A 23831-nucleotide genomic window follows, 5' to 3' on the forward strand; every position below is an offset into this window, starting at 1 on the left:
TCACCAAAACCTCACAATCAGCACAAACGGTGCCAATCTCCTTTGATCTGACATCAGCTGTGACGGGACAGTTGATATGGAGATATATGTATGTGCTGATTGTGATCGTAGCATTGAATAGTGTTTTTTTCGGTATTTATTGCATCGTTCATGTGCCTGACACTCCGGAAGACTGCCTGTGAGTTTTTGGTGACGTGTCCGCACTGCTCGCCGGTCTCCGCTCCGCGCCTGTCTCCTGAGCTCCGCTCCGCCTGCGGCAGTAGACCTCCATGTCAGCTGTGTAAACTTTCATTACGCCTTCGCGCAGCGCATTTTAAAGGCAAGGACAGGGGCTCATTTGATTGGTTAAATGTGAATCGGCTGTGTCAAACCCACTCCACGCTTTCTCTCCTCCCTTGCGCCGGTAGGAGGGACGGCGGAGTACTTGCGCCACCGAGCACGGCGTGCCAAACTTGGAAAATCCGCCTGGCCACACCCAGTTGGCGAAGCGCATCTGCGCTACGCCCCCGCCTCGCCTGGTCTGCGAAACTAGAGCCCATGGACACACACAGACTGATGTGCATGCATATACTCACACACACACACACACACACACTCAAGATTCACACTGTCTATCACTCGTTCTTTCTCTATCCCTCTGTCGTACACACACACACACACACACACACGCACCACACACACACAAACCACCACCACCACACTCTCTGTCACTCACACACACACACAGTCTTGCACACACACAGACGAGGGGGAGAGAGAGAGAGAGAGAGAGAGAGAGAGAGAGAGAGAGAGAGAGATGAAGGCAGCAGTCCAACCTGCACTGTCACATATGTTTGATACCCATGATGCAAGTGGGCCAATTAAGGCTGTCCCGTGGGAGCGTTTGGCAGCGTGCATGTTCACCACACACACACACACACACACACACACTGCTACACACAGATGACTTGACAGCTCCGGTGTGACCACGTGTAAATACGAGATGAGAGATGTGTAAACACGACTCATAACTGTGTTTTAAAATGAGACTGAAACAAATCAGAGTAACGGCCCTGCTGGCACTCAGACTGTGTCTGAGCTCACAGTTATAATCATAATAATAACAATTACAATAAAAAACCTTATTTATAAAGCGCTTTCTGAAGCAGTCACAGAGTACTTTACAGATGAAATGATAAAACACTCACCGTGATGAAGAAGAGGGTTGAGGAATAAAATAAATAAAACAGCAGCATGCATGCTAAAGAGGAGGGTAATAAAATAAAATAAAAACAGTAATAAAAACTGCAAACCAGTCAAGAAAAGGCAGCCTCGCAGCAGTGTGTGTTTAAAGGAGGGGAGAGATAACTAAATAGAAAAGTTTATGACTTTATACTTTCCTTTGATGCTACTTTTCATCCTCTGTGGTAATCCTATAATATTTCTATAGTGACATGTCGTGTGTCTGTGGTACTCAAAAAAGATTTTATAGTGACCTCATCATATTTTAGTGTATTTTATTTCCCTGTGGTAGCACTGCAATATTCCTAAAGTAACATGCAGTTTGTCTAAGTACGTTCATAATGAAGTTATTGAACTTTTATTTAACAAAAAGTCACTATAATGACTTTTTTTAACTGCTGTTTTCTCTTTTGTTTTAGTCCTGAGATGTTTTTAATCTAATATGCTCATGTAAAGCACCTTGTAACTTTATTTTGAAAGGCGCTTTATATATACAGTATTATATTATTGTGTTTATTATGTACTTTGTATTATGTTTGCACTCAGTGTTATGTCTTATAGTGAAGTTTCACACTAGCAGGGAATTTCAAAGTTCAAAGTTTTTCAGGTTCCACACCCCCACCTTTACTTTAATAAGCTGCTGATGACGCAGTTTGAAGTGATATTGCGTGATAAAACATCATTTAAATAATAATAATAATCACTCAATCATTTTGTTTGTGTTGCAGCAGTTTGGCAGGAATTAAATCAAAGTGAAATTAAACGATTTCTCATTGTGCTGAGGACCCCCTGGAAGCCCTGCGAGGACCCCTGGTGGTCCCCGAACCTCCAGTGAAGTCACTGCATAAGATATTACATATGGTGGGAAAAAATGGCGTAGAAGTTGATTTATTATAGGTGAACTGTAGCTTGTTTTAAAGGGTCCAAACGCGTCAGCCTGAGACTCAGATGAACTGCAGGTTACAGTCGTCACGGTGAAATCAGGCCATGATGAAGAGGTTTACAGTAACAAGGCGACGTGGACGAAGGTGAGACGGTCTTCTGCCGCAACAAACTGTCTAACCTCGTCTATATCCTTCTGGGTGGTAAATTATTTAGAGGCACTAAGCTGCCACAGAGCAGCACTTTGAGTCCTGACACGTGAAGTGAGAATGGAGGCGCTGTCAGGCTGTCCAGGCAGCCGTCCCAGACGTGCCGCTCCAGCCGGGGCCCTCGGCTCCCCGGGGCCCCATTAACCCGTTCATACGCGGTAATTAGCATTCCTGGGGGAGGCCTGTCGCTGTTTTCTCTGTTTACGTGCAGGCGCCTGGCTCTTTAATTGTCTGTTTTGCTGCTCGAGCGCTGCAAGGCTGGGATTTGCACTTCGGTTGAGTCGCAGGCCGCTTCATCTGCGCTTCTTGTTTCATCTCACAGCACAGTTTGTTCAAATGTCACTTTGATTCATGGGGCTGTTTAATCGGTCAAAAGGTGAGCAAATGTGCCACCTACACCTGCGATGACATCCCGCTCATCTGGCACAGTCTATGGTGTCCAACATGCAAAGATGCCAAAGAAAACATGAGCTTTGCCTGTACAGAGTTTGACCATGGATTCAACTAAGAGCTCAGCTGGATGCTCGACCTGCAAGCAAACAACTGAAGAAAAGACAGGGGCAACGTCAAATTTTAATAGACACATGTCAAAGGTGCATCCAGAAAATTAAGCGAGCTAATGTGAAAAGTAAGAAAACTGTTGAAAATCCCTCTTCCTGTCCAGTCCAGGTGGACTTGGCACCTGCCCATCAGGCCACACCTGAGCTAGCTGACTGTGTACTGGATGCATTATTTACCTCTAAGATCAGCTGGAACAGTTGACTATTTATCAAGAAGAAGTAGAAATCCTTTGCAGAAGTGTAAATCCCTCAGAGGGATAACGTTAGCTGTGTTTTCATCAGTGGTTACGTTAATGTTTGGTAACATGATCACAAAACTGACTGCGTGACCTGAGTGACTGACTCGTTAAATGCGTCAAAATCAGTCATTAAGCCATGAAACGTAGCCTCTGTGAGCAGGTTTAGAGCACAGACGGACGGTAACAGGTGACTCGGGATGGACTCGGAATAGTGACTCGGACTAAAAACTGGTGACTCGAACTCGGACACTGGTAATGGAGACTTGACTCACACTGAACATCGGTGATCTGGACTCGACTTGAACACTGAGTACTCGTGATTCGACTCGGACTCGAGGACTCGTGACTCGACTCCAACAGTGCTCACAAGTCAACGAGAACAAATGAATTGTGTTAATACCCCACACTAAATCTCAGATTAAAGTTGAATTATCCAAAAATGATGATTACATCATAATTTTTCACAACCTTCTACTACAGACACTGAGCTAGTTCATATTTTAATGACTTGTATGAGTTCATATGACTTTCTCCAAGTAGATTTTATTCCATAAAAGAAAGAGGAACATGGAATATCACCACTGTTTGGTTTTCTCATCACTCAGAGGAAACCAAGTTATCCAGACTGCTGGGGCTACAGTAAGGCTGATGATATTTGAAAGAAGTTTTTGGACAAATTTAGGGCAAAATTTTAAAAGCAACGGCCAATGAGAATAAATAACTGGACAAAGTGAATTGGCAGAAATACCAGATATTACTACATCAATCAATCAATCAATCAATCAATCAATCAATCAATCAATAAATTTCCTCAAGGATATCAGCTGAATATTCACAAGGTGTAATATTAGATTAGATTACTCAACTTTATTGATCACTAAAATGGAAAGTTATCTCTGGCGGTTTGTTTAAAAAAAAAAAAAAAAAACATCAAAACATCAGTTCATAAATATAAAACATGAGGCATCCTCCTAAGTAATGAGAGCTTTATGTATCTGTTTTACTCAGCTTGCCTGCTAAATGTCATATGAATAAATCAGGTATCATTTTCTGGTTGTTTACTATTTATTAGCAGCTGTGGCTATTATTTGTGGTTCCTCCTGAATTGATTCATCAGCTCATACTCGTCAGGATGGTTTCAGCAGCGGGTTCAAATGAAATTATCCGTGTTTGCTTCAATATATGAAGCTGAGGTCAAAATACCTGACTGATTTTTTTTTTTTTTTTAAATTCTCTGTATTGTTTCTTTCCGAATTTTATTTCCTGTCAGGCTGGAAAAGCCTCTGACACAGAAATTAGACCATCAAGAGACACTCAAACTCTTTTCTGAATCAGGATATTGCTGCTACAATACACCACAGCACAAAACAATACAGTACGGATACTAATATATTCTTGCTTTCCTGTGCACTGGAATCAATTAAAATGAAGGATTCTCTATAAATTGTATAATAGGAGTCGATGTTATCAATCAAACTGCATCATAGGCTATGCATTAGATGGGCCAATATCCAATAAAAAGTTAATATTGCCCTAATCTACCAGTTTAATCCTTATTAGCACTACTTTTATCATATTTATGAGGCTATATATTTTCCATAACACAGTTGCATCAGAGGCTTATATCGGTCTCAGCCTAAATATTACTGCGCATTACGCATCTCATTTCCCATCCAAACGTTATGGATATCATACATCATTATTTGGAGCGCCGAGCCCAGCGGCGGTGGTGATATCCCACGCATGCGTCCTGGAGACCCGGGCAGGCAGCGAGATGCAGCGCCGCCGCGGCTCAGTGCGCCCCGAGCAGCCAGAGCGCACGGTTACAATGAGCTTCTCCATCCGTCCGACTGATAGCCAGCCTCAGTACCGAGCACCGAGCAGCAGCCACACCGCGACCGAGCCTCACCGACAGCTCTGCCCGCCCGCAGCAGGATGCCCGGGGGAAAGAGAGGGCTTGTGGCACCGCAGAACACTTTTCTGGAGAACATCGTCCGGCGTTCAAGTGGTAAGTCTGCGCGTCGGAGCCTCGTTTGGATGAGCAGCAGCCGGCTCGGACTCAGCCTCTGCTGGAATATAATCTGGGTTTTTCTCGGCATGTTCAGGACGCAGCGAAGGAAGGCGAATCCACCTGAACTCACCCGACACCCAATTATCTTTTATCTTTCTGCAAGAATGGAGTTTACCACCTTTCTTATCTTCAGTCTTTCTGGTGCGAAATTCATAGAGTACATCAAGAAGTGTCAAACTGGTTTAAGTTGGGGCAAGATTTTTTTTTTTTTTTTTTTTTTTTCCAAGTGTGGAAAAAAACACAAATTAACGCTTTAAGGAAACTATAAGTGATCTGGTGGCAGATTCCGTGGTCGCTTGCCTCGTTATGTTCACCAGCTGGGAGTCACATTTTACGCACCGTCTCATTTGCAGCCACATCACTCATTATCCGGCACTTTCCGACAAGCATCTCAGCAAATACTGAAGCAGCATCTTCCAGCGCTGCTGGTGGTGAGACAAAAATAGCGACACGGCTTATAAATAGATGCCTCTTTATTAAAGATTAAAAGTTTATTTTGCTCCCTGACTCGCCCGTCTGCAGGCTGATTAGCAGTAAAACTGACAACATCCGATAAACCTCGACCTGTCTGCTTCTTTAATTCACCGATTCCGCCACTTCCCGTCATTATTTTATTAACTTTTCTCATCCGGAGGAGCTGTCGGGCTTCCACGGCGTTTCAAATGAATTTTTTTGCATGTTTCTGATGTATGTGCGCCGTCATTACGTAATGGAGCTGCATTTGTCTTTTCTTTCTTTTTTTTGTGTGTATAAAGAAGTGGCACGCTGTGGATTGTAATTAGACTAACACCGGGGTAAAGAAACAGCTGATCTAAGGCTGTGCAGTTTATTCATCTTCTAAATGTGTTCAGTGTGACCCATGTGTGTATTTTGTTATATGGATATTAATATATATTTATCTGGGGTGCAGCTCAGGCTCGCCCCCCACCCCCCGCCCCCTCTGCGCTGTGAAGCCTCCCCGCCGGACTTCGCTGGCTCCGGCATCGACTGGAGGAATATGCGCCCTCCTCTTAGACTGATTGCTTTGGTTTTTATCCCGCCCGAAAAGTCTCTGAAGTAATTACCGGGAATTAAAGTCAAGGGTTGGGGCTTGAGGTTTGGGGTTCGGGGTGATGCGGGGTGGAAATGTGTGTGTGTGTGTGTGTGTGTGTGTGTGTGTGTGTGTGTGTGTGTAGGCGTGTGTTTGTGGATCAGGTCGCGATTGTTCCAGAAATCCGTGTCTAACATCGCCATCACCGCGAAAGGGAACCCTGCGGGACCCTGCGGGACCCTGCGGGGGCTTCAGCGGCTAATTGGAGGCTGATTGGCGAGGCTGCTGTGGCGTGTTTGGTTTTTTTTTTCCTGCATGAAAAGCCACATTAGCGATTGGCTGGAATGAACGTGGAAGCGCAGATGAGTAAATTACTGTGAAGCTGCTGCATCGCTCAACTTTTGGCACCAGTGCAGTGGCTGTTAAATGCAGCAGGTACATAAAAATATATGTCCTGTTAAAGTTATATATGGCTTTGCTGATTAAATCTTGGATGCCTGCCGGTCATCTTCTCCATCTCTGATGATGATGATGGTGATGATGATGATGATGATGGTGGTGGCGGTGGAGGTGAAGTCAGCTGCACAAATCAGTCATGGAAACCTGAAGTGATCTTTTAATTTCTTTACACATTTTTATTGCTTCTTTTTCAAGAATGTTTTCCTGTAAAGTAGCTTTTAGTGCACCCATTCCTTACTGAATCACTCCAAGAGCAAACACTCTTTTGTGATTTAGTGTGATTTCAGTGGAGAGTTCAAGTGTCTCTCCGTGGTCAAAAAGCTGTTTTAGAGGCTTTTTTCCAGTATTTGGCAAGAGAGAAATACTTGAAACACGGTCTGCTTGTAATGAAAATGGTCACATTTATAGGTTTTGCCACAAATGTCAACTATCAACAGCTTCCATCCAAAAGATAATTTCAGTATCAAACTTTCAGAGATCATGCTGGTCAAACTTCAGTGCTTTTTGCTGAAAAACCACCTCAGTAATTGTTTGAGTTGGAAGAGGAGCTCGCGTAAGGTCGACATGAGTTTGGCTTTTCTCTGCTCTTTTGGGTCTTACTCAGCTTTTTAATTCTAAAGGGCATGACGATCCTGCATGCCCTTAAGTTTTAGGGACTAAAACAAGAGGCGATAAATCCAGGAGTTCCTTGTTTTTGCTGAAAAATCACTTAAGTAATTGGTTGGAAGGCGAGGCAGAGGCCAGATGAGGTGGATATTTTACTAGGTAGCTCTGAGTTGCATTGCGTCCTCCCACTCAGCGTTAATTCAGCCATTCAGCTCGGGCAGAAGCATGCTAAAAGCATTTCTAACTAATTATGTTAACCCCTTGCATCCTGATTTACCCTTAAATTTCTCTGTAAGTAGCCTCAGAGTTGAGAAACATTTTTTTACCCCATGGTGTATGACAATATCACACACACATATCTGTAGATTACACAGATTACAGTGCCTCTTTTTGGTATTACAGCTCATTCAAAGCCAAGATGGCTCTTGTTATGGCTGCAGGATTACATCAGAAAAAGTGTGGGCATCGTCGTACACATTTCCCTGTAATCTAGCATCATGCATTTCGTTTGTCTGGAAACTTTGAGATCTTGACGAGAATTGAGAATATAGTTTTGTGGGCACGAACAAGGCCACAGCATGCATTTTTGATGATGCAAAAGTTTCTTGCAGAATTTGAGTATTTTGGTGTTTAAATTCAGATTCTGAGCACAGTGCCACTTGTTTAGCTCTGCTCAGCACAACAGTGACAAACAGCACAGATCAGGGTTTGCTGAAGTATCAGTTTCCCCGATATTGGCTTTTTTATTAAATATCAAATATTGGCCAGGCCGTGCCGTCCACCTCCGACACGACGGAGGCTCCTCCATGACCGCAGATGCACAGAGAGCCACCTGGAGCATGGCAAATGAAAATTTAATTTCTCGGAACATTTGCCTGGAAAGAAATAAGATGGAACAAGAGCAAAAGGAGAACAAGATAAAAGATTTCCCCCCCCCTCACTGTCACATAATAAAACTCATTTAACCAGGCAAGTCAAATGGTTTTATGTGGGAAGCGTCTCAAAGGGCTGTTTGGATTGAGACGTACTGACTGTACAAAATATGAGGAACACGTCCTCCTCCTTTCACAAAGCACACTGGGGACGGTGGATCCTGGGTAAAAGCCATTATCCCTCATTGATCTCCCTGGTGAAAGACCCACAGCCACAGAGGAGGGGAGGAGGGTGGAGGGGGGGTGCAGATAAAGAGAGGCAGAGGAGTTAGAGAGGGACTCCCAGGCCCTTTGGACAGCTGAGATGTAAATTATGGGGATGCAACTGTGACGGAAAAAAAGTTTAATGTTGGCAAAGTTGCTAACAAAGGCAGTAACTTGCTAGAATGTAAACAATTTAAACATGCTGTCATTACCAAGTGCAGATTAATATCATTTGAAAGGAGAGCTTGTCTAATTTGTGATTACAGCAGAATAAAATGTAGCTGACATTAATTTTCCCGCCCCACGATTTGTATCGTCACAGTTTTTGCATTGCGATACACTGATATACTGATTTTCAACATATTTTCCTCGTCCCTAATATTTTGGACACCCGGTGTGCCTGCGTGCGGGCCGGGGTCACCCAGGCCAGCCCCTCGCCCCGCGCCCCGCGGCTCTGGGTTGTGTAACGGTGCCGTGCTGTACATGCAGCCAGACAGGTGAGACCTGAGTCTTCCACTGCTCTCACTCACATACCCGCAGGCTCATGTAAGGTCACACAGTACAGTAACACACACACACACACACACACACACACGCTGTCCCAGGCTCTGCTGCTTTCTGAGCTTCACCGAGCAGAGATCACCAACCAAGCTAACCGGAGATCAGTGGCGTCGACTAGTTCTGTAATGATTAGTTGATTAATCGGTTAGTTGATCATCAGGATGATTTATCAGTTGTGGCGATTTGTCGAGTGAACATCACAAAACATCGTCTGACTCCATCCTCACTGAGATCACTGACGCTACAATGGCCTTTGTCATAAAATTAATACTTTTTTTTTGGCACAGACATCAGCATCGGCATCAGCTCACTGTCACTTACATTGACAGAGTCAGACAGCTGGATTTTTCACAATCCAATGGTTGATTTTGAGAGGATGACGGCAAAAAGGACACCAGCACAGGAAATCTGAGGCGGCCTCCAAGGCTACATTTCCACCTCGGGTCCATATCTGATTTATTTGACTGTCAGTTTACACCTGCTTTCAAGTGACCCATATCTGATATCACTGTGCTTACACTTACCTAACACCTGAAACAACCTGCATGCACACACACTTGAAACACAGGTAAACAGCTACACACAGGTACAGAGACAAACACTGAGATAAACAAACATTAGAAATGGAGGCAGACGAGACTGGCGTGACTTCTCTGGCCACTGTCGGCCGTCGTTTTCCCTGTTCAACAGTCTGCAGCCCCGAGCTTTCCCTGTTTTGGTCTAAATTTTCCACCGGTGTGTGTTTTGGCAGACAGGTGTGTGTGTGTTATCGATGATGGTAACAGAGTATATCCGATCTGTCCGCTTACACTGCAGTCGCATCGGCAGACATCCGATTCATATCTGATTTTTATCTGAGGATGTCCGACCCCATGTGCTTTTTTTCTGCTCCCACGGTCGTGACTCATGTCCAAACTGGGCCACATGGGAGAAAAAAAAAATCTGAATTGGGTCACTTGAACCATGTGGTGTAAATGTGGCCCCAAAGACAAGCGCCCAGGGGCCTCGCAGGGCCACGATCCGGCCCTTATCACAACGTTTTTACTCCAAAACTCACCGGCCAGCTTCCCTGCTCTCCCGGCCGACTGCACCTGGTTAGAAAAGCCCAGAAACATCCAGGTGACATCCAGGTGATGGCTGCTGGGAGTCGATGTCATCCAGGTGACATCCAGGCGTCATCCAGGTGACGGCTGCTGGGAGTCGATGTCATCCAGGTGACATCCAGGCGTCATCCAGGTGACGGCTGCTGGGAGTCGATGTCATCCAGGTGACATCCAGGCGTCATCCAGGTGACGGCTGCTGGGAGTCGCCGTGGAGTCTCAACTTTGCGGCCGGTGTGAATCTCCAACCTCGCCGGTGAAACGGATCCCGTGCAGAATCCATCCACACGCATGCATAATTAATATCTCTGCGGTTGTGAAAGAGAAACAAATGGTAAATGTGCCGCCGCAGATGTTGCTACAGTCTGGCATTACCCAGGGTGCAACGCCTCGCTGCTGTCGTGGTTTATTCGGGTTTAACAAGGCGATCGATTGTTTTCTGTAAAGTTCAGAGCGGAGAAGTGGCTGATGTGTGAGCGAGGTTATTATGTCTAATTGTTGTCAAAAGTGGGTCAGTGTTATTCGACTTGTGATGGGAGGTTTGCTCCGCTCCATTTAGTTAAGGTTGGATGGACGTGTAACTGCATTAAATACAAAAAAACAACAAAATAACAGTTTTTCCTGGCGCCTGACTTAAAATTGTACCTGAGAAGTCGCTCAGAGGGCCGTTTAAATCGCTGTTTGGTGTCTTTAGAAAATGGGACAAAGAGGAACATTTGTGCCTGTTCTCGAGTGTTGCAATTATTCTCAAACCTTTTCCTTATCTGCTTCTGCTCTGGTTCATTTTTACATAAAATATGACGCAGTAATCTGAAATTAAATGAAAGCAGCCACCGTGTTCGGGTGATTACTTACAGTTTTGATGAAGTGAATGTCAACTATAATATAAGTTTTTAAGGTAGTCTAGTGGAGTTTAGGTCTACATTTTAGTTTTCCTGGACTGTGTTTGCTGCTCGGCGGCTCACACACACACACTCCGCTGTGTCACACACACCGTGTCAGCCGCTGGGTTAGTCAGGAAGTCGAACTCTGGGCCTCCCTGTCGTCTCGGTGCTGCTTCTCACATGTTTGGCAGCCGGCATGAGTCATTTGGCCGGTGAGCAGACAGCACCTTGAGTTTTGGAACAATAAATATAAGCAAACCCTGGATCTTCGCTTTTTTTACTGTCAGTTTGCTCATATATTACATCAGTAGTAGCTTAAGTAAATATGTAGTAAATATTAGATATTGGCCAATAAGTAAGGATTGGATTGCATCTGTTCATTCAGGTGTTCAGTGAAGAGCATCATGACAAGAATAAAATTCTGCAGGAAACGGGGATCCTCAAAGTTTTCACATTGAAATGGTAAAATGTAAAGATTCATGCATATAGATGGAAGTAACAGTTAATCGTTTTTTTGCTGAAAAATTGTTTGTGCAGAGGAGGAGAGCAGCTCAGGCTGAGGAGGCTGCTGTGCGTCTTACTCAGCTGACTGATGGGACGATGCAGCTGCTAAAGGTTGAGATTAAGACTTTTAGTCCATATTGAATATCAGCTAAATATCAATAAAAACCAAGCTGAAGGAAAGCCGAGTGCTGATATGCAAAGTGAGATTTCTCCTCATTTGGCACCATGCAAGCACCGAGGCAGCAACAAACCTTTATAGGAGATAACAGGTGTGTGTGTGCTCATTTTGTCTGCTGATGAACACACACACTCTTCACATCTTGAGTTGCACTGTTAGAAAGCGATGCACACACTCTTGCTATATGGGGAATTTTGTTCTCGTCTGTATTTGCTTGCTCATTTACAGTTTGTCCTCCCTCATCACTGAGCTCATGAAGTTTATTTTATATCCTGAAATATAATGTCTGCTGTGTGAGGAGGGTGGGCGCAATAAGCTCAGGCTTCAACCTACACCTTTTCATGATATATTTTCTATGTGTTTGGGGTTGTGTCGTGGCTCGCTGCCTGCCTGTCGGAGGCGAACTCAGCCACTTGGCAGCCTTTAAATGGAAACAGGATGGCACTGCCCACCCTCGGAGAAAAAAACAAAAAGTTTTATTGTTATTTCCTTAGATTTTAAAGCCCTCACAGCGCTATACAGACCGCCAAATGTGTAACAAGTGGGATAATCCACTCCTAGGCGGTCTGTTATCAAGAAACCAAAGCCCTCGGCGGAGGCGAAGAAAGGTTCCCTCGCCCAGGTCTGGATTAACACGAGCAGCGAGCTTCATTTCATCTACAGCTGAGTGGAAATGTCTGCATGAAACCGGAGAGAAAACATCTGCAGCTTAAGGAGGAGAGAGTCACCCAGGCTCCGTTCAGACAGAGGGATCTAGATCTGAGTTTTTTCTTCACATGTGCTACAGATGTGATTTCTGTGCCGGTGTGAACGGCATGAAAACGCACTGAATCTGGAGCTGTCGATGCTGATTCGAGCCACTTTCATCTGTGAAACTTACACCTCCATGCTGGTGTTGCCCCTTCCAACGTCAGACGGGAAGTTACAAGCAAAGTCCAGATGACAAAAGCCACAACAGACGAACGCCGCAATCTTTATGGACGTAAAGCCCCAACACAATCACTTAAGTCCAACTCCTAACGACATCCCGGGAAGAAACCAGAGGCCATGACATGCAAATTCCACCTGCTGAAGAACTCCCTCTTGGCTCAGACGCACCATGGACCCAGTGGGAAAAATCTGAACCGCCTGAGAACGAGAACAGGATGATCCAAAGACGCTCTGAACAAATGGGGCCACAAGACCGGACCAACCGTGGAGCACTGGCTCATCTGCCCTCTACCACCCGACCCCTGCAGCCAGAAAGACCTTGCAGAGTTCAACACGCACGCAAAGACCTGTGTCAAGAAATGGGAGACGAAAAGAAACGAAAAGAAGAAGACTGTCAGCAGCGGTGGAGGAAACAAGACATGGAGGATCACAGCAAGGAGGAGGAAGTTGCAGTTTTAAAAGATGCAATGGAAAAAACGCTTCAATCCAAACTTTTTTGCCCTCCTGCTCTCACCCAGTGTGGATCGGGTCACATATTTTTGTCCGAACCCGACCCGAGTCTGAGATTTTGCTCGTCCTCCATCGTTAGGTTACATTTACCGCCTCAAATAGCCTACGTGTTGCCTTCAACGTCATTACGTAAACTCCAGCACTGCACAGGAAGTCACCCAGAACAGACAGCAGCTCCATCATTTCTCACCAAAGTAACACCCAAATTTCATTGTGCAACTTTGTATAATGGCAATAAAGGCTGTTTGATTTGACCAGCGTGACCAAACCCGACCTGAACCCGAACGTAATTTCTAAATTTTAGTTCGGACCCGGCCTGACCTGTCGGGTCCCATCGAGCTCGGGTCGGGTCGCCGCACTCTGCACCCCTCCACTGTCACACCAAAGCAAACCATACAAGAAATGACTGCCTGCCTACTTTATTCATATCAGTGATGGACTGTGGTGGCAGTGATAGTTTTGTATTAGCATGTGTGCTTGTTGTAAATGTGAACAGGCACATCCAGGTCCATCAACTATCAAGGCAAAAAGATCCAATCTGAGGAGACAAAAATCAGGATTGAGTGACTTTCAGCTGCTGTGTGAACGTAACCTTTAGGTCTGCCAAGTTTGTCATTTTCAGTTTGTCTTTTTTCTGTGCCTTGTTGGACAAGGGGACGGAGAATTTTTCCTTTGTTCACATGAAATTTTGTTAGTTTGTGTGCATGTCGTCACGTCGTGCATCATTAGCCTGGCAGAGGGGCTCCATATGAAGCTCACAGGCTGTGTTTTGCTGCACATGCTTGACTTTATTAATCAATATTATTATTATGATCACTAACCCTGACACCGTGTCTGCCCTGTGCCTCTGCCAGAGACCAGCTTCCTCCTGGGAAACGCCCAGATCGTGGAGTGGCCTGTAGTCTACAGCAATGACGGATTCTGCAAGCTGTCTGGTTTCCACAGGGCCGAGGTCATGCAGAAGAGCAGCACATGCAGGTAAACCAACGACACTCGCCGTGGCGGCCATTTGCCATCTGCACCTCACAGACGTCATTATTGTGCAAGATGACAGCATTACTTGATGCGGTAATTTAGCTGTAACGACTTAAGACTGCAGCGCTCTCTACTTGTGTCGCTTTATTGTCACCGGAGTCGCGGCATAACTCGATAATATTATGCATTAAATTTTCATCTGTGTAATTCAGTTGCATTTAAACCAGAAGGAAATGTAGGGTAGGCATTCGTCTTGTTTATTGTGTTGGTAATGGAAAGGGAGTTTTAAATGGTTCAGTTGAAATAGAACTCACTGTTAAAGACCCATATTTTTCACAATACCAGTTCTTGTATGAGTTATAGCCACACACGAGTCGCCACCCCTCGTTGTTTTTGCAAAGTCACATCTTTTTTCAGAGTGTTCCCCCGATCCTGCACAAAATCACTGAGTCCGTCCCTTTTTTTTTGCTGTTCGGTTTGATCCATTATTTAAGTTGCACGGAGAGAGAGGGAGGAAGAAACACGGCGAAAAGTGGCAATTCTCTGTACTTCCGCTGCTCGGTGATCATTAAAACCTGGGCGTGCTGCTGTTGGGAGAGCTGTTTACACGGCGGCGAGTTAGTTTACCGCCTGAGAGCTGCTGCTCCGAAAGCAGGCGACAGAAAGTGTGGAGCTCAGCAAAGTCACTCGCTGCACAAAATCCTCAGCATCTGGGAGAGAGAGAGAGAGAGAGAGAGAGAGAGAGAGAGAGAGAGATGGCCTGCCGCTCACTAACACTTTGAAATGAATCCAATTTGGAGCTGCCAGGGGAGCGAGGCCCGGTCCGGCTCCGGGGCGGCGTCCTGCTCGCCTGTCAGTCAAACTGTTTAAAATGCGACTCCAAAGGGCTTCTCGTCTCGTCCTCGGGCGTTTCTCAGCCCTGACCGCAGGGGAAGGCCTTGTCCTGCCGGCGGCTAAAAGGCTCCCCTGGACACTGAGCCGAGTCAGAATGGGGACACAGAGATTCATCCGTCCACTGCCCGCTGCTCCGAGACCTGCAGTCCACTCAGATGTGACACCGAGAGCTGAAACCTGCCGGCCGCTGACAAAATAATGAGCCGCCGGTAAAAAAAGGCTGGCCTGTGACAGCAGCTGCCTAATGGCAACGGATGCGTTTTTTTTTGTTTGTTTTCCTCAGGGAAAGTTTACGAGGTGCCACTTTCTCTGCTGAGTGCAGTCGCTGTACAACAAGCTGACATATCGACAACTTATAACAAAACTGTACATCCTGATGACCAGAGCTCACAGGGAGGCCAAAGGGACAAACCACAGCCTGGAAGAGATAATAGATAATACCTTTTAATCTATAAATGCACATTAAAGTGGCAGCATGAATTGGACATGAGGAAACTGGGAGAAAATGTCGGCAGCATGAGTATAGCCCAGCACTCATCGGTTAGTTTTTGCTTCTTTCCAAAGTCTAATTTATATTTTTGCTTCAGTTAACTAAAATGTTTGTTTCACACCTAGTTTTAGTTATTAGATAAGTTTTAGTTGACCACAGTAACCTTGCCAGAGACCACCTGTGATGCCTCTTTCTCTGGACTTGCTGTGAGTGAAGTTTGAGTTTCTGTAGCTGCTCTCAGACAAACCGCATCACTTCCTGTGCGGCAGGAAAGAGCGACCAGACAACAAATGGAAAAGCTCTTATGAACGCTTGGAATGACCAAAATGCTGCGGATTATTACTTAAAATATTCACAAACTGTTGACATGTGAGCTCTCCTGCAATAACGGTGGAAGAGAGGCACGCCTGGCAAAACTCTCATCTATTTTGTTTTTCCAAAGTTAGACCGCACACATATAAAGTCATATTCCAGTGTAATCATCGAGGTCCTGTAGACTCCACCTCTACAGCGTTGAGCGTAATGCCCCTTTAAAAGCATGCAGTGTGCAGCGTGTTCTCTCCTCCTTTTCTAACTGCATGGAAAAGATCCCAGCTAACACAGTTACTGTTTGGAAAAAGGAGCTCAGTCACTTTTACTGCCAGGACATTTGACATGAGACACTTTGGACTTTTACTGCAGGAGATTTTTACTGCACTACTTCTACTTCTACTGCAGTCACATACCAGCAGAGGAACAGTACTTCTACCTCTACTGCAGTCACATACCAGCAGAGGAACAGTACTTCTACTTCTACTGCAGTCACATACCAGCAGAGGAACAGTACTTCTACTTCTACTGCAGTCACATACCAGCAGAGGAACAGTACTTCTACTTCTACTGCAGTCACGCGCTCTGTCCTCAAAGTGTTTGTCGTGTCGAGCTGCAGAGGCTTTGAGTCCCACCGGTGTGTTTTGTCCTGTAAGACGCTTGCAACTGTTTAGAGGGAGACTAATCACTCAGACTGATGATGTTAGTAGTGATTAAAACATCTCTAGTCCTTTAAGGGATAATTAGAGCCATGCCAGTAAACGCACGCTGCTCCAGTCCAAAACGCCCCCGCAAACCTTCACTCTGACACAGATTTATGTCTCCGTGTCTTTCGCCAAACCAAACATAAAATTTAACGGCCGCTTTATGGCGAGATAACAGATTGACAGAGCCCTTACGGGACTGTGTGTGATGAATGTCGCGGGGGGGTAAAGGCCGTGGGTCGGTATTGATCGGTGCTGCTGTTTCCTCCCACAGTTTTATGTACGGCGAGCTGACGGACAAGAAGACCATCGACAAAGTCAGACAGACGTTCGACAACTATGAGTCCAACTGCTTCGAGGTCCTGCTCTACAGGAAGAACAGTGAGTGCTCCGTTTTTTCACATCACTTGTCTGAATGAGGGGGATTTAAGACTGATGGTTATTTCTGATGGAAATGGGAAACGGAAATCAAAATGAAATGTTCATTATCACTGAATTATGAATTAAACAGCTCATCTTAAGTAGATAAGAGGTAGATGTTTTTCTGCAGAGCGAGAGGAACAATAAAACAATCTCAAATTCATGGATCAGCAAGCCAAGTTAGTCAGGAGTGCAATGTTCCTGTCTCCTGAAAATGATCAGTTATTAAAAAAAAAAAAAAAAAAAACGCCATGTAAGAAATAGGTGGCAGAGAAAAGTGGTTTTAACAAAACACCAAAAAAGAAAAAAAGAAAAAAGAAAAAGATCAGTCATGAAAATAGCAGCAATTTGCTGACAAAGTACAACTTGTCTCTGCAGTTGAAGTTGTAGCACGAAGCGGTCGGCGACTTTCTCCTCTTTCAGTTTTTGTGGAGAAGCAGAAAAAGACGCGGGACGCTGACGAGCCTCAGCCGCTCTGAGGTGCGTCCCTGCAGGAAGAACAGTGAGTTCCCCCCGAAATGATGATGATGACCTTGTTTTTGACATCGTGTTGTTCTGTCGCAGCCGCTTGAATCTGGGGGTAATTTCAAACCATTAAAGAAGCGGTTCACACGGTGTGCGTGGATCAAACCGTGCTCTGCAGCCCGTCCCGGGAACATTGGGTGACGTGTCGGGACGCGTCCCACGCCGGCAGCGTCCACACAAAGTGGGCCAGCATGACAGAAAAACGCTGCGGCTGTTCCTTTCAAAATGTCCCAAAGACTGTGGTTTGCAGAAATGATTAAATATGGGGGAAGTGGAAAAGCAGGAAACCAAACTTTTTTTTTCTTTTTTTAACAAGAGAAGTATTTCCACAACCACAAATCACACAAATGCATGTATGACGGCAGGGGGAAGGGTGGGGGCTGATCTACTGAGAAAAAAAAAAATTTAAGATTGAAGTCATAAAATTTACAAGAAAAAAATATCCTCTCAGATCAAAGAGGTTAATTCACCAGAAAAAAACAAAAATTCCGAGATTATAAAGTCACAAATTTGTGAAAACAAACTCAAAACTTCTGTGATTAAAGTTGTACATTTATGAAAAAAAAAAAAAAAAAAAAAAAAAACAGAAAAATATAAAGTAATTTGTTCTTCTACTGTGGGATTAAGTAAGAAGGAAATCCTGGTGATTGAAGCCCAGAATCACATTATTATTATCATCAGTGTTTGGACATTGAGGAGACATTGCTGTGACTTCGATATTTTTCAGATTTTTTTTCTCATAAATTTTTGACTTTTTCATTACAGAACTTTTTTTTTTTAATCAAAATTTTATTTTCATTTTCAATTTGAATAACAAAGAGAGCATGAGCGAATAATACAGAGGCACAGGGAGGTAAAATAACAAACAACAAACAAAGAAAAAACACAGAGGAAATTAATAATAATAATAATAATAAATAATTCATTTAAAAAAGCAAGGGCATTGAGAAACAATTTAAGAACACAAGGTAGAGAATTTGGAATAAAGCTAATCAATAATTAATAGGGGTGGTTAAAAAAACAAAACAAAACAAACAAACAAACGAACAAAAAAACCCACAGAATTTAAGTTTTTTTCTCATTAATTTTTGAGTTTTTTCCCATAAATTTACCACTTTAATCCTGGTAATTCTGAGTTTTTCTCTCAGAATTTTACCGCCCCTTCCCCTGGCTCTATAATTTTATTTTTCCCCTTTAGTAGCCGTAATACGTCATCATCGTACAACCACCATCCACTCCCTTGATGGAGGGGTTTGCTCTTATGGCAATCGCTAGAGGTTCCAGGGCAATTATTAAATAACAGTGGTGAAAGGGGACACCCCTGTCTTGTTCCCCTGGAGAGCTCAAAGAATGATGAGATCACACCATTTGTCATAACTCCAGCTTTAGGATTACTGTACATTATTTTAATCCATCTCCTGAAACCCCTTCCAAAACCAAACCTCGACAATTTTTGAGTTTTTACTGATAAATTTACCACTTTAATCCTGGTGATTCTGAGTTTTTCTCTCAGAATATTGCCGCCCCTTCCCCCATCTCTATAATTTCATTTCCCCCCTTCAGCAGCCTTAATATGCTGTTGTACAGAATATGAGTAGATTTTGTTGGACATTTAAACATCCAGTTTGTCTTCACTGCAGGCTGACAGCAGGAGGAACCGGACAGGAACATTCATGACATTTCTGGTTGTTTTATATTAAATAATGACCGTCCGCTCACAGCGTCACTGATGCAAACGCCAGCCGGCCGCTGCTTCACGGGTCGAAGCGTGTCCTCAAACACGCGGCGTGGCCCTAACCCGTGTAATCTGCGGTGTCTCTGCAGGAAGCCCGGTGTGGTTCTACATGCAAGTGGCTCCCATCAGGAACGAGAACGACAAGGTGGTCCTGTTCCTCTGCACCTTCAAGGACATCACGCTCTTCAAGCAGCCCATCGAGGACGAGACCACCAAAGGTGAGAGTGTGTGTGTGTGTGTGTGTGTGTTGCCCAGCGTGCTTTGTTTAGAGTTTTGTTAAAGGAGTGCACCAGTTATCCTAAGTGTTTATTACATTATGCAAATCATGCTTGTAATACCTAAGATCTCAATTTTTGGTTCGTATAACATTCAGAAACCGCTTTCCCTGGGACTACTTTCCCTGGCGGAGGGATCGTTTCACCTTGCATGTCAAGCCCTGAAAACACAACAGTGCTGCTGCTTTTAGGAAAAACTAACATGGAGGACTTTATTGCAGTGATGGGATCCTGGTGTGAGGAAAGTTTGAAGTCTCCAAAAGTTTAATTTTCAGATCGTAAACATGCAGAATCACCGCTGTGGTCGTGTTTACACTCGTGTGACGTTGCATGTGTCTCGATGCCGTGGAGGAGCTAATCTGATGTTAATCTGATTTGTACGTGTCTAATTTCTCTGAGAATAAAGCCCCTCCTGAGACGCCACCACTTCCAAAAATCATCTCGGCACAAAGAATGATTTTTCTTTTCTTTTCTTTTCTTTTTTTGTGTCAGTTCACAGAGGAGGTTAGGGGAGAGAGAGATGTGGGGAATGGACTGGAAAACATGATGTTCCCAGTACGTGGCGTGTGTGTGTGTGTGTGTGTGTCTCTCTCTCTGTTCAGATTAGGTTATTTTTTTTCCTCCTGGTGTTTCTGTGTAATTGGATGGCGTGGTGGGGAGAGGAGGTGCGGGGCGAGGGAGCGCGACGTGGGTTGACATGTGCTGGCAGCTCGCCCCGCCGACTGACGCCAGCTGGCTCCTCATGCAACCTGTTCAATATTAGGACATTATTTCCTCCTCCTCCTCCTCCTCCTCCTCCTCCCCCTCTTTCTCCTCCTTCCTCCTCTCCATTCCTGATCTTTTTGAATTTCACTCTGTTCTTCCTCTTTCCTCCTTGTTCTCCTCCTTTGCCTTCTTCTACCTCTTCATTTGTCATAATCTTCTTATTACTCTTTTTTCTCCTCTTTTACTCCTCCTCCTCCTCCTCTTCACACCAGCTCCTCTCAAATCTCACTCTTCTGTCTCTTTTCTGCTCTTTAAATCTTTATTTTTCCTTACTCTCTTCTCTTTTTCATCCTTTTTCATCTTCTTCTCCCTTTCTTCTACTAACTGCTCCCAATTCCCCCTCTTCTTCATTTCCTCCTCTTTCCTCATCCCTTTTTACCTGTTCTTGCTCTCCCTCTTCCTCCACTCCTTTCTTCTTGTCACTCTCTCTCCTCTAAATCGTCTCCTCCTGTCTTCTTATCTTCTGTTCTTACTTGTCCTTTACTTATCTTCTCCTCCTGCCTCTTCTTCTTCCTGCTCCCTCTCTTCCTCCTCCTCCTCCTTCTTGACCGCCTCTTTCCTGTTTTTCTTTCTTCTTCTTAATCTTTCATCCTCGTGTTCTCCCTCTCCAGTTCACTCTCCCAATCCTCCCCCATTTTCTCTCTTCTCATTCCTCCACTCCTCCTCTTCTCCTCTGCTGTCTCATCTCTTTTTTCACTTCTTCTTCATCTCACTCTCCTCGCTCTTACTCATTCTTCTTCTCTTCCTCCTCCTCCTTTCTCTCCTCTCTCCTCTACTTTAAAAATCTCGGGGCATTTCGTCGTGTGTCTTTTGCGGGTCGTCCTGCCGTCCCGGTGTGGCTCTGAGAGCGCGGCGTCTTGTTTTTGGGGGAGACGGGAGCGTCCCGGGCCGGCGGCTCGTGTCTCAGGAGCTCCTGATGCTGTGAGGAGGCGGAGAGGAGAGGAGACGCGGCTGCTGCTCCTCTCCTCTGCGCCTTGACGGATGCGCTGTGTCAGCTCCGCGCTCCGGGAGCTGCTCTCAGCACGGCTAAGCGGCTGTGTTTGCCCTTTGACAAGGATCCTGCAACACACACACACACACACACACACACACGTGCATACATACACAGGCATGTAAACACGTGTGCAAACATACGAGCAGGAAACCCACCGCCCACGCCACACGCCCTCGTTCACATTCACACATAAACACACACATTAATGCTCACATGACGAGTCACTTCAAAACATCAGAATATGACACAAAAAATCTTATTTAAAGTTCTTATTTTTATTTCTTTCTATCATTTTTAACTGTTTCCTTCAAATTTACTCACGTTTTTTTAATCAGTTTGACCACAGCAGTTTATAATGACTAAATTATAATAAAAACAACTAAAGCAAATGTGTGTAAAATTTTGCTGTGGGTACAAAACGTGTTCAGGACACAGAAAGTATATTATTCTCATGTTAATTCCATTCTACTAAATTAGGAAAAGTCATTAAATATGATGCAAAAAAAAAACAAAAAAACAAACAAAAAAAAAGGATGTTAATCATGTGTTTCGAGATGTTAAACACTGAATGGGATCAAATGGACCCCAGAGATAATAGAACAGTTGGTTGATAATTAAATTTATCCAGCAGTTTCCATCTAGTTTGTAATTTGAAAAGCGGCACTTGTTGCATTAATTTGTATAAAAGTTGATAAATCTGTGTCTTTTTCAGTCGCTCCTTCAGGATTGGAAAGCTGTATGTTGTGGTGTAGACTGATTTATTTGATTGACAGGGGAGTAATTACTTTTAATTGCAATAGCTGATCGGATGTTTTAGCCCTTTCTGAAGGGAAATGCCAAACTAAGATGTGATTTTCCTCCTTTTCTCTGTTCATTTCTTTAAAAATTTGTAGTTTTTCTGGCGGCTGATTGGACTAAAGAGGCATTTGAAGACCTCACTTTGGGCTCTGATCACTTCCCGTGAGGCTTTGTCATTATTTTTCAGGATCTACAGGCTAAATGATTAACTGATTAGTGGAAATCATTGTCGGCTGCAGCTCCAGGACGCCTTGTTTTGGTCCAACGCTGCTTTGTTTGTGTGCAAAACAGGAACATTTCAGCAGATGAATTTTTCCCCCCTGTAAATCATTCTATTTTGTGTTGCATGTTGACAAAAATTACTTTGATGGAACAATTTATTCATGTTCACCCCATCTGACGCACTGCTTACAGAGACACTATGAAGTTTTTATTCTATTATAATCCAATGTAATGAAACGCAGCATTAAAATCAACACATATTATAGTAAAATGACTGATTTTTGTTGTTTTTTTTTAATTACCTAAAAAGCATGTAAACACAGAAACTAAACAGTTACAGCAGGGCGTGGAAAGCATTTTTTTTCGAAGATTATTTTTTTTCCCAGTGTTTCTGCTTTATTTGATATTTACAGTAAAGAGAGAGAAGAAAGCGAGAGGGGACTTTATGTAACTGTTTAGTTTCTGTGTTTACGTGCTTTTTCGGTAATTAAAAAAAAAAAAATCAGTCATTTTACTATAATATGTGTTGATTTTAACGCTGCGCTTCATTACATTGGATTATAATAGAATGAAAACTTTGTAGTGTCTCTGTAAGCAGTGCGTCAGATGGGGTGAACATGAATAAATATTTCCATCAAAGTAATTTTTGATTTGTGGTACGCGCTCTACCAGGATGGAATATTTTTTACTTGAATGAAAGCAGCATCTCTGGACGTAAACCAGAGCTATGTGACGTGCATTTGGGCTTGAAAATGTCGGCTGATCGTAGAATATCTGACACACACGTCCATGCAGAGGTGTAAGACCTTCAGCTTGTTTACCTGCGTGCTTTATGCTACATTTACGCTGTTCGACTAAAACACGCGCTCTAAGTTTCTTTAGGTGACTGTTTACGGCGGGCGAAGCTCAAACCACCTGATTCGAACGTTATCACACTGCTGATTGGACGTTATCAGTGATGACTCCGCCCACAGGTTTGGGTCGGCGGGGTCCTGCTGCACCTTCCTGTGGCTCAGAGGCTGTTAGCATCTATTCCCATCATCAGTCTCTCTCAACCAATCAAATGAGACACTTTTATTTTGAAGGGACAGGTGGACGAGAGAGGATGTTTAAGGATTTGTGAAGGTTTGATTGGTGGAAATTTTAAGTCACAGGATGATGTCACTGTTTCAGATGCTCCGTTTAACAGTTAGTCGAGGTCATGCGGGACTTTAACTGCCACGACGAGCCCTTTCCTAACCTTAACCACGTCGCTAACGATTGTGGCTAAAGCTGACGTCTGATTGGTTGACACCGAGTGATGACGGGAACAGGCGCTAACAGCCTCTGAGCCACCACAAGATGCAGCAGGGACCGACGAACTCAAACCTGATAACAATCCACTCAGTGGTGTGACAACCGTCCAATCAGGTGCTCAAACTCCCACCCGAGGGGGAGGCGAGCGTGCACGGCAGAGGTGCACATGCATGAGATTGCGAACGAGGTGATTGGTTGTTTGATTCGTCCCAACGGGATTTTAACAAATGAGATTCCAGCTTCAGCAGCAGCGTGCAGTCACTTTGGATTGGAGCCTCTGTGTGTGTGATGATGATTTGTCAAAATTATGAGGAAAAAAAATCACCCGGCAAAGATTTAAAACAAGGAT

General features: G+C 44.2%; 1 protein-coding gene across 1 annotated transcript in view; it reads left to right on the top strand.

The window, feature by feature from the left end:
- The first annotated feature begins 12809 nt into the window (after window positions 1-12809).
- Window positions 12810-23831, top strand: part of kcnh5b (potassium voltage-gated channel, subfamily H (eag-related), member 5b) — a 208562-nt gene continuing 197540 nt past the window's right edge. Inside the window, exons 1-4 of the mRNA XM_030044846.1 lie at window positions 12810-13002; window positions 13935-14058; window positions 16727-16833; window positions 19222-19350. Of these exons, the coding sequence (XP_029900706.1) occupies window positions 12810-13002; window positions 13935-14058; window positions 16727-16833; window positions 19222-19350 (553 nt within the window). The remainder of the gene's footprint in view (window positions 13003-13934; window positions 14059-16726; window positions 16834-19221; window positions 19351-23831) is intronic.

The sequence above is a fragment of the Myripristis murdjan genome, chromosome 22 (genome assembly GCF_902150065.1).
Source record: "Myripristis murdjan chromosome 22, fMyrMur1.1, whole genome shotgun sequence".
Taxonomy (NCBI): Eukaryota; Metazoa; Chordata; class Actinopteri; order Holocentriformes; family Holocentridae; genus Myripristis; species Myripristis murdjan.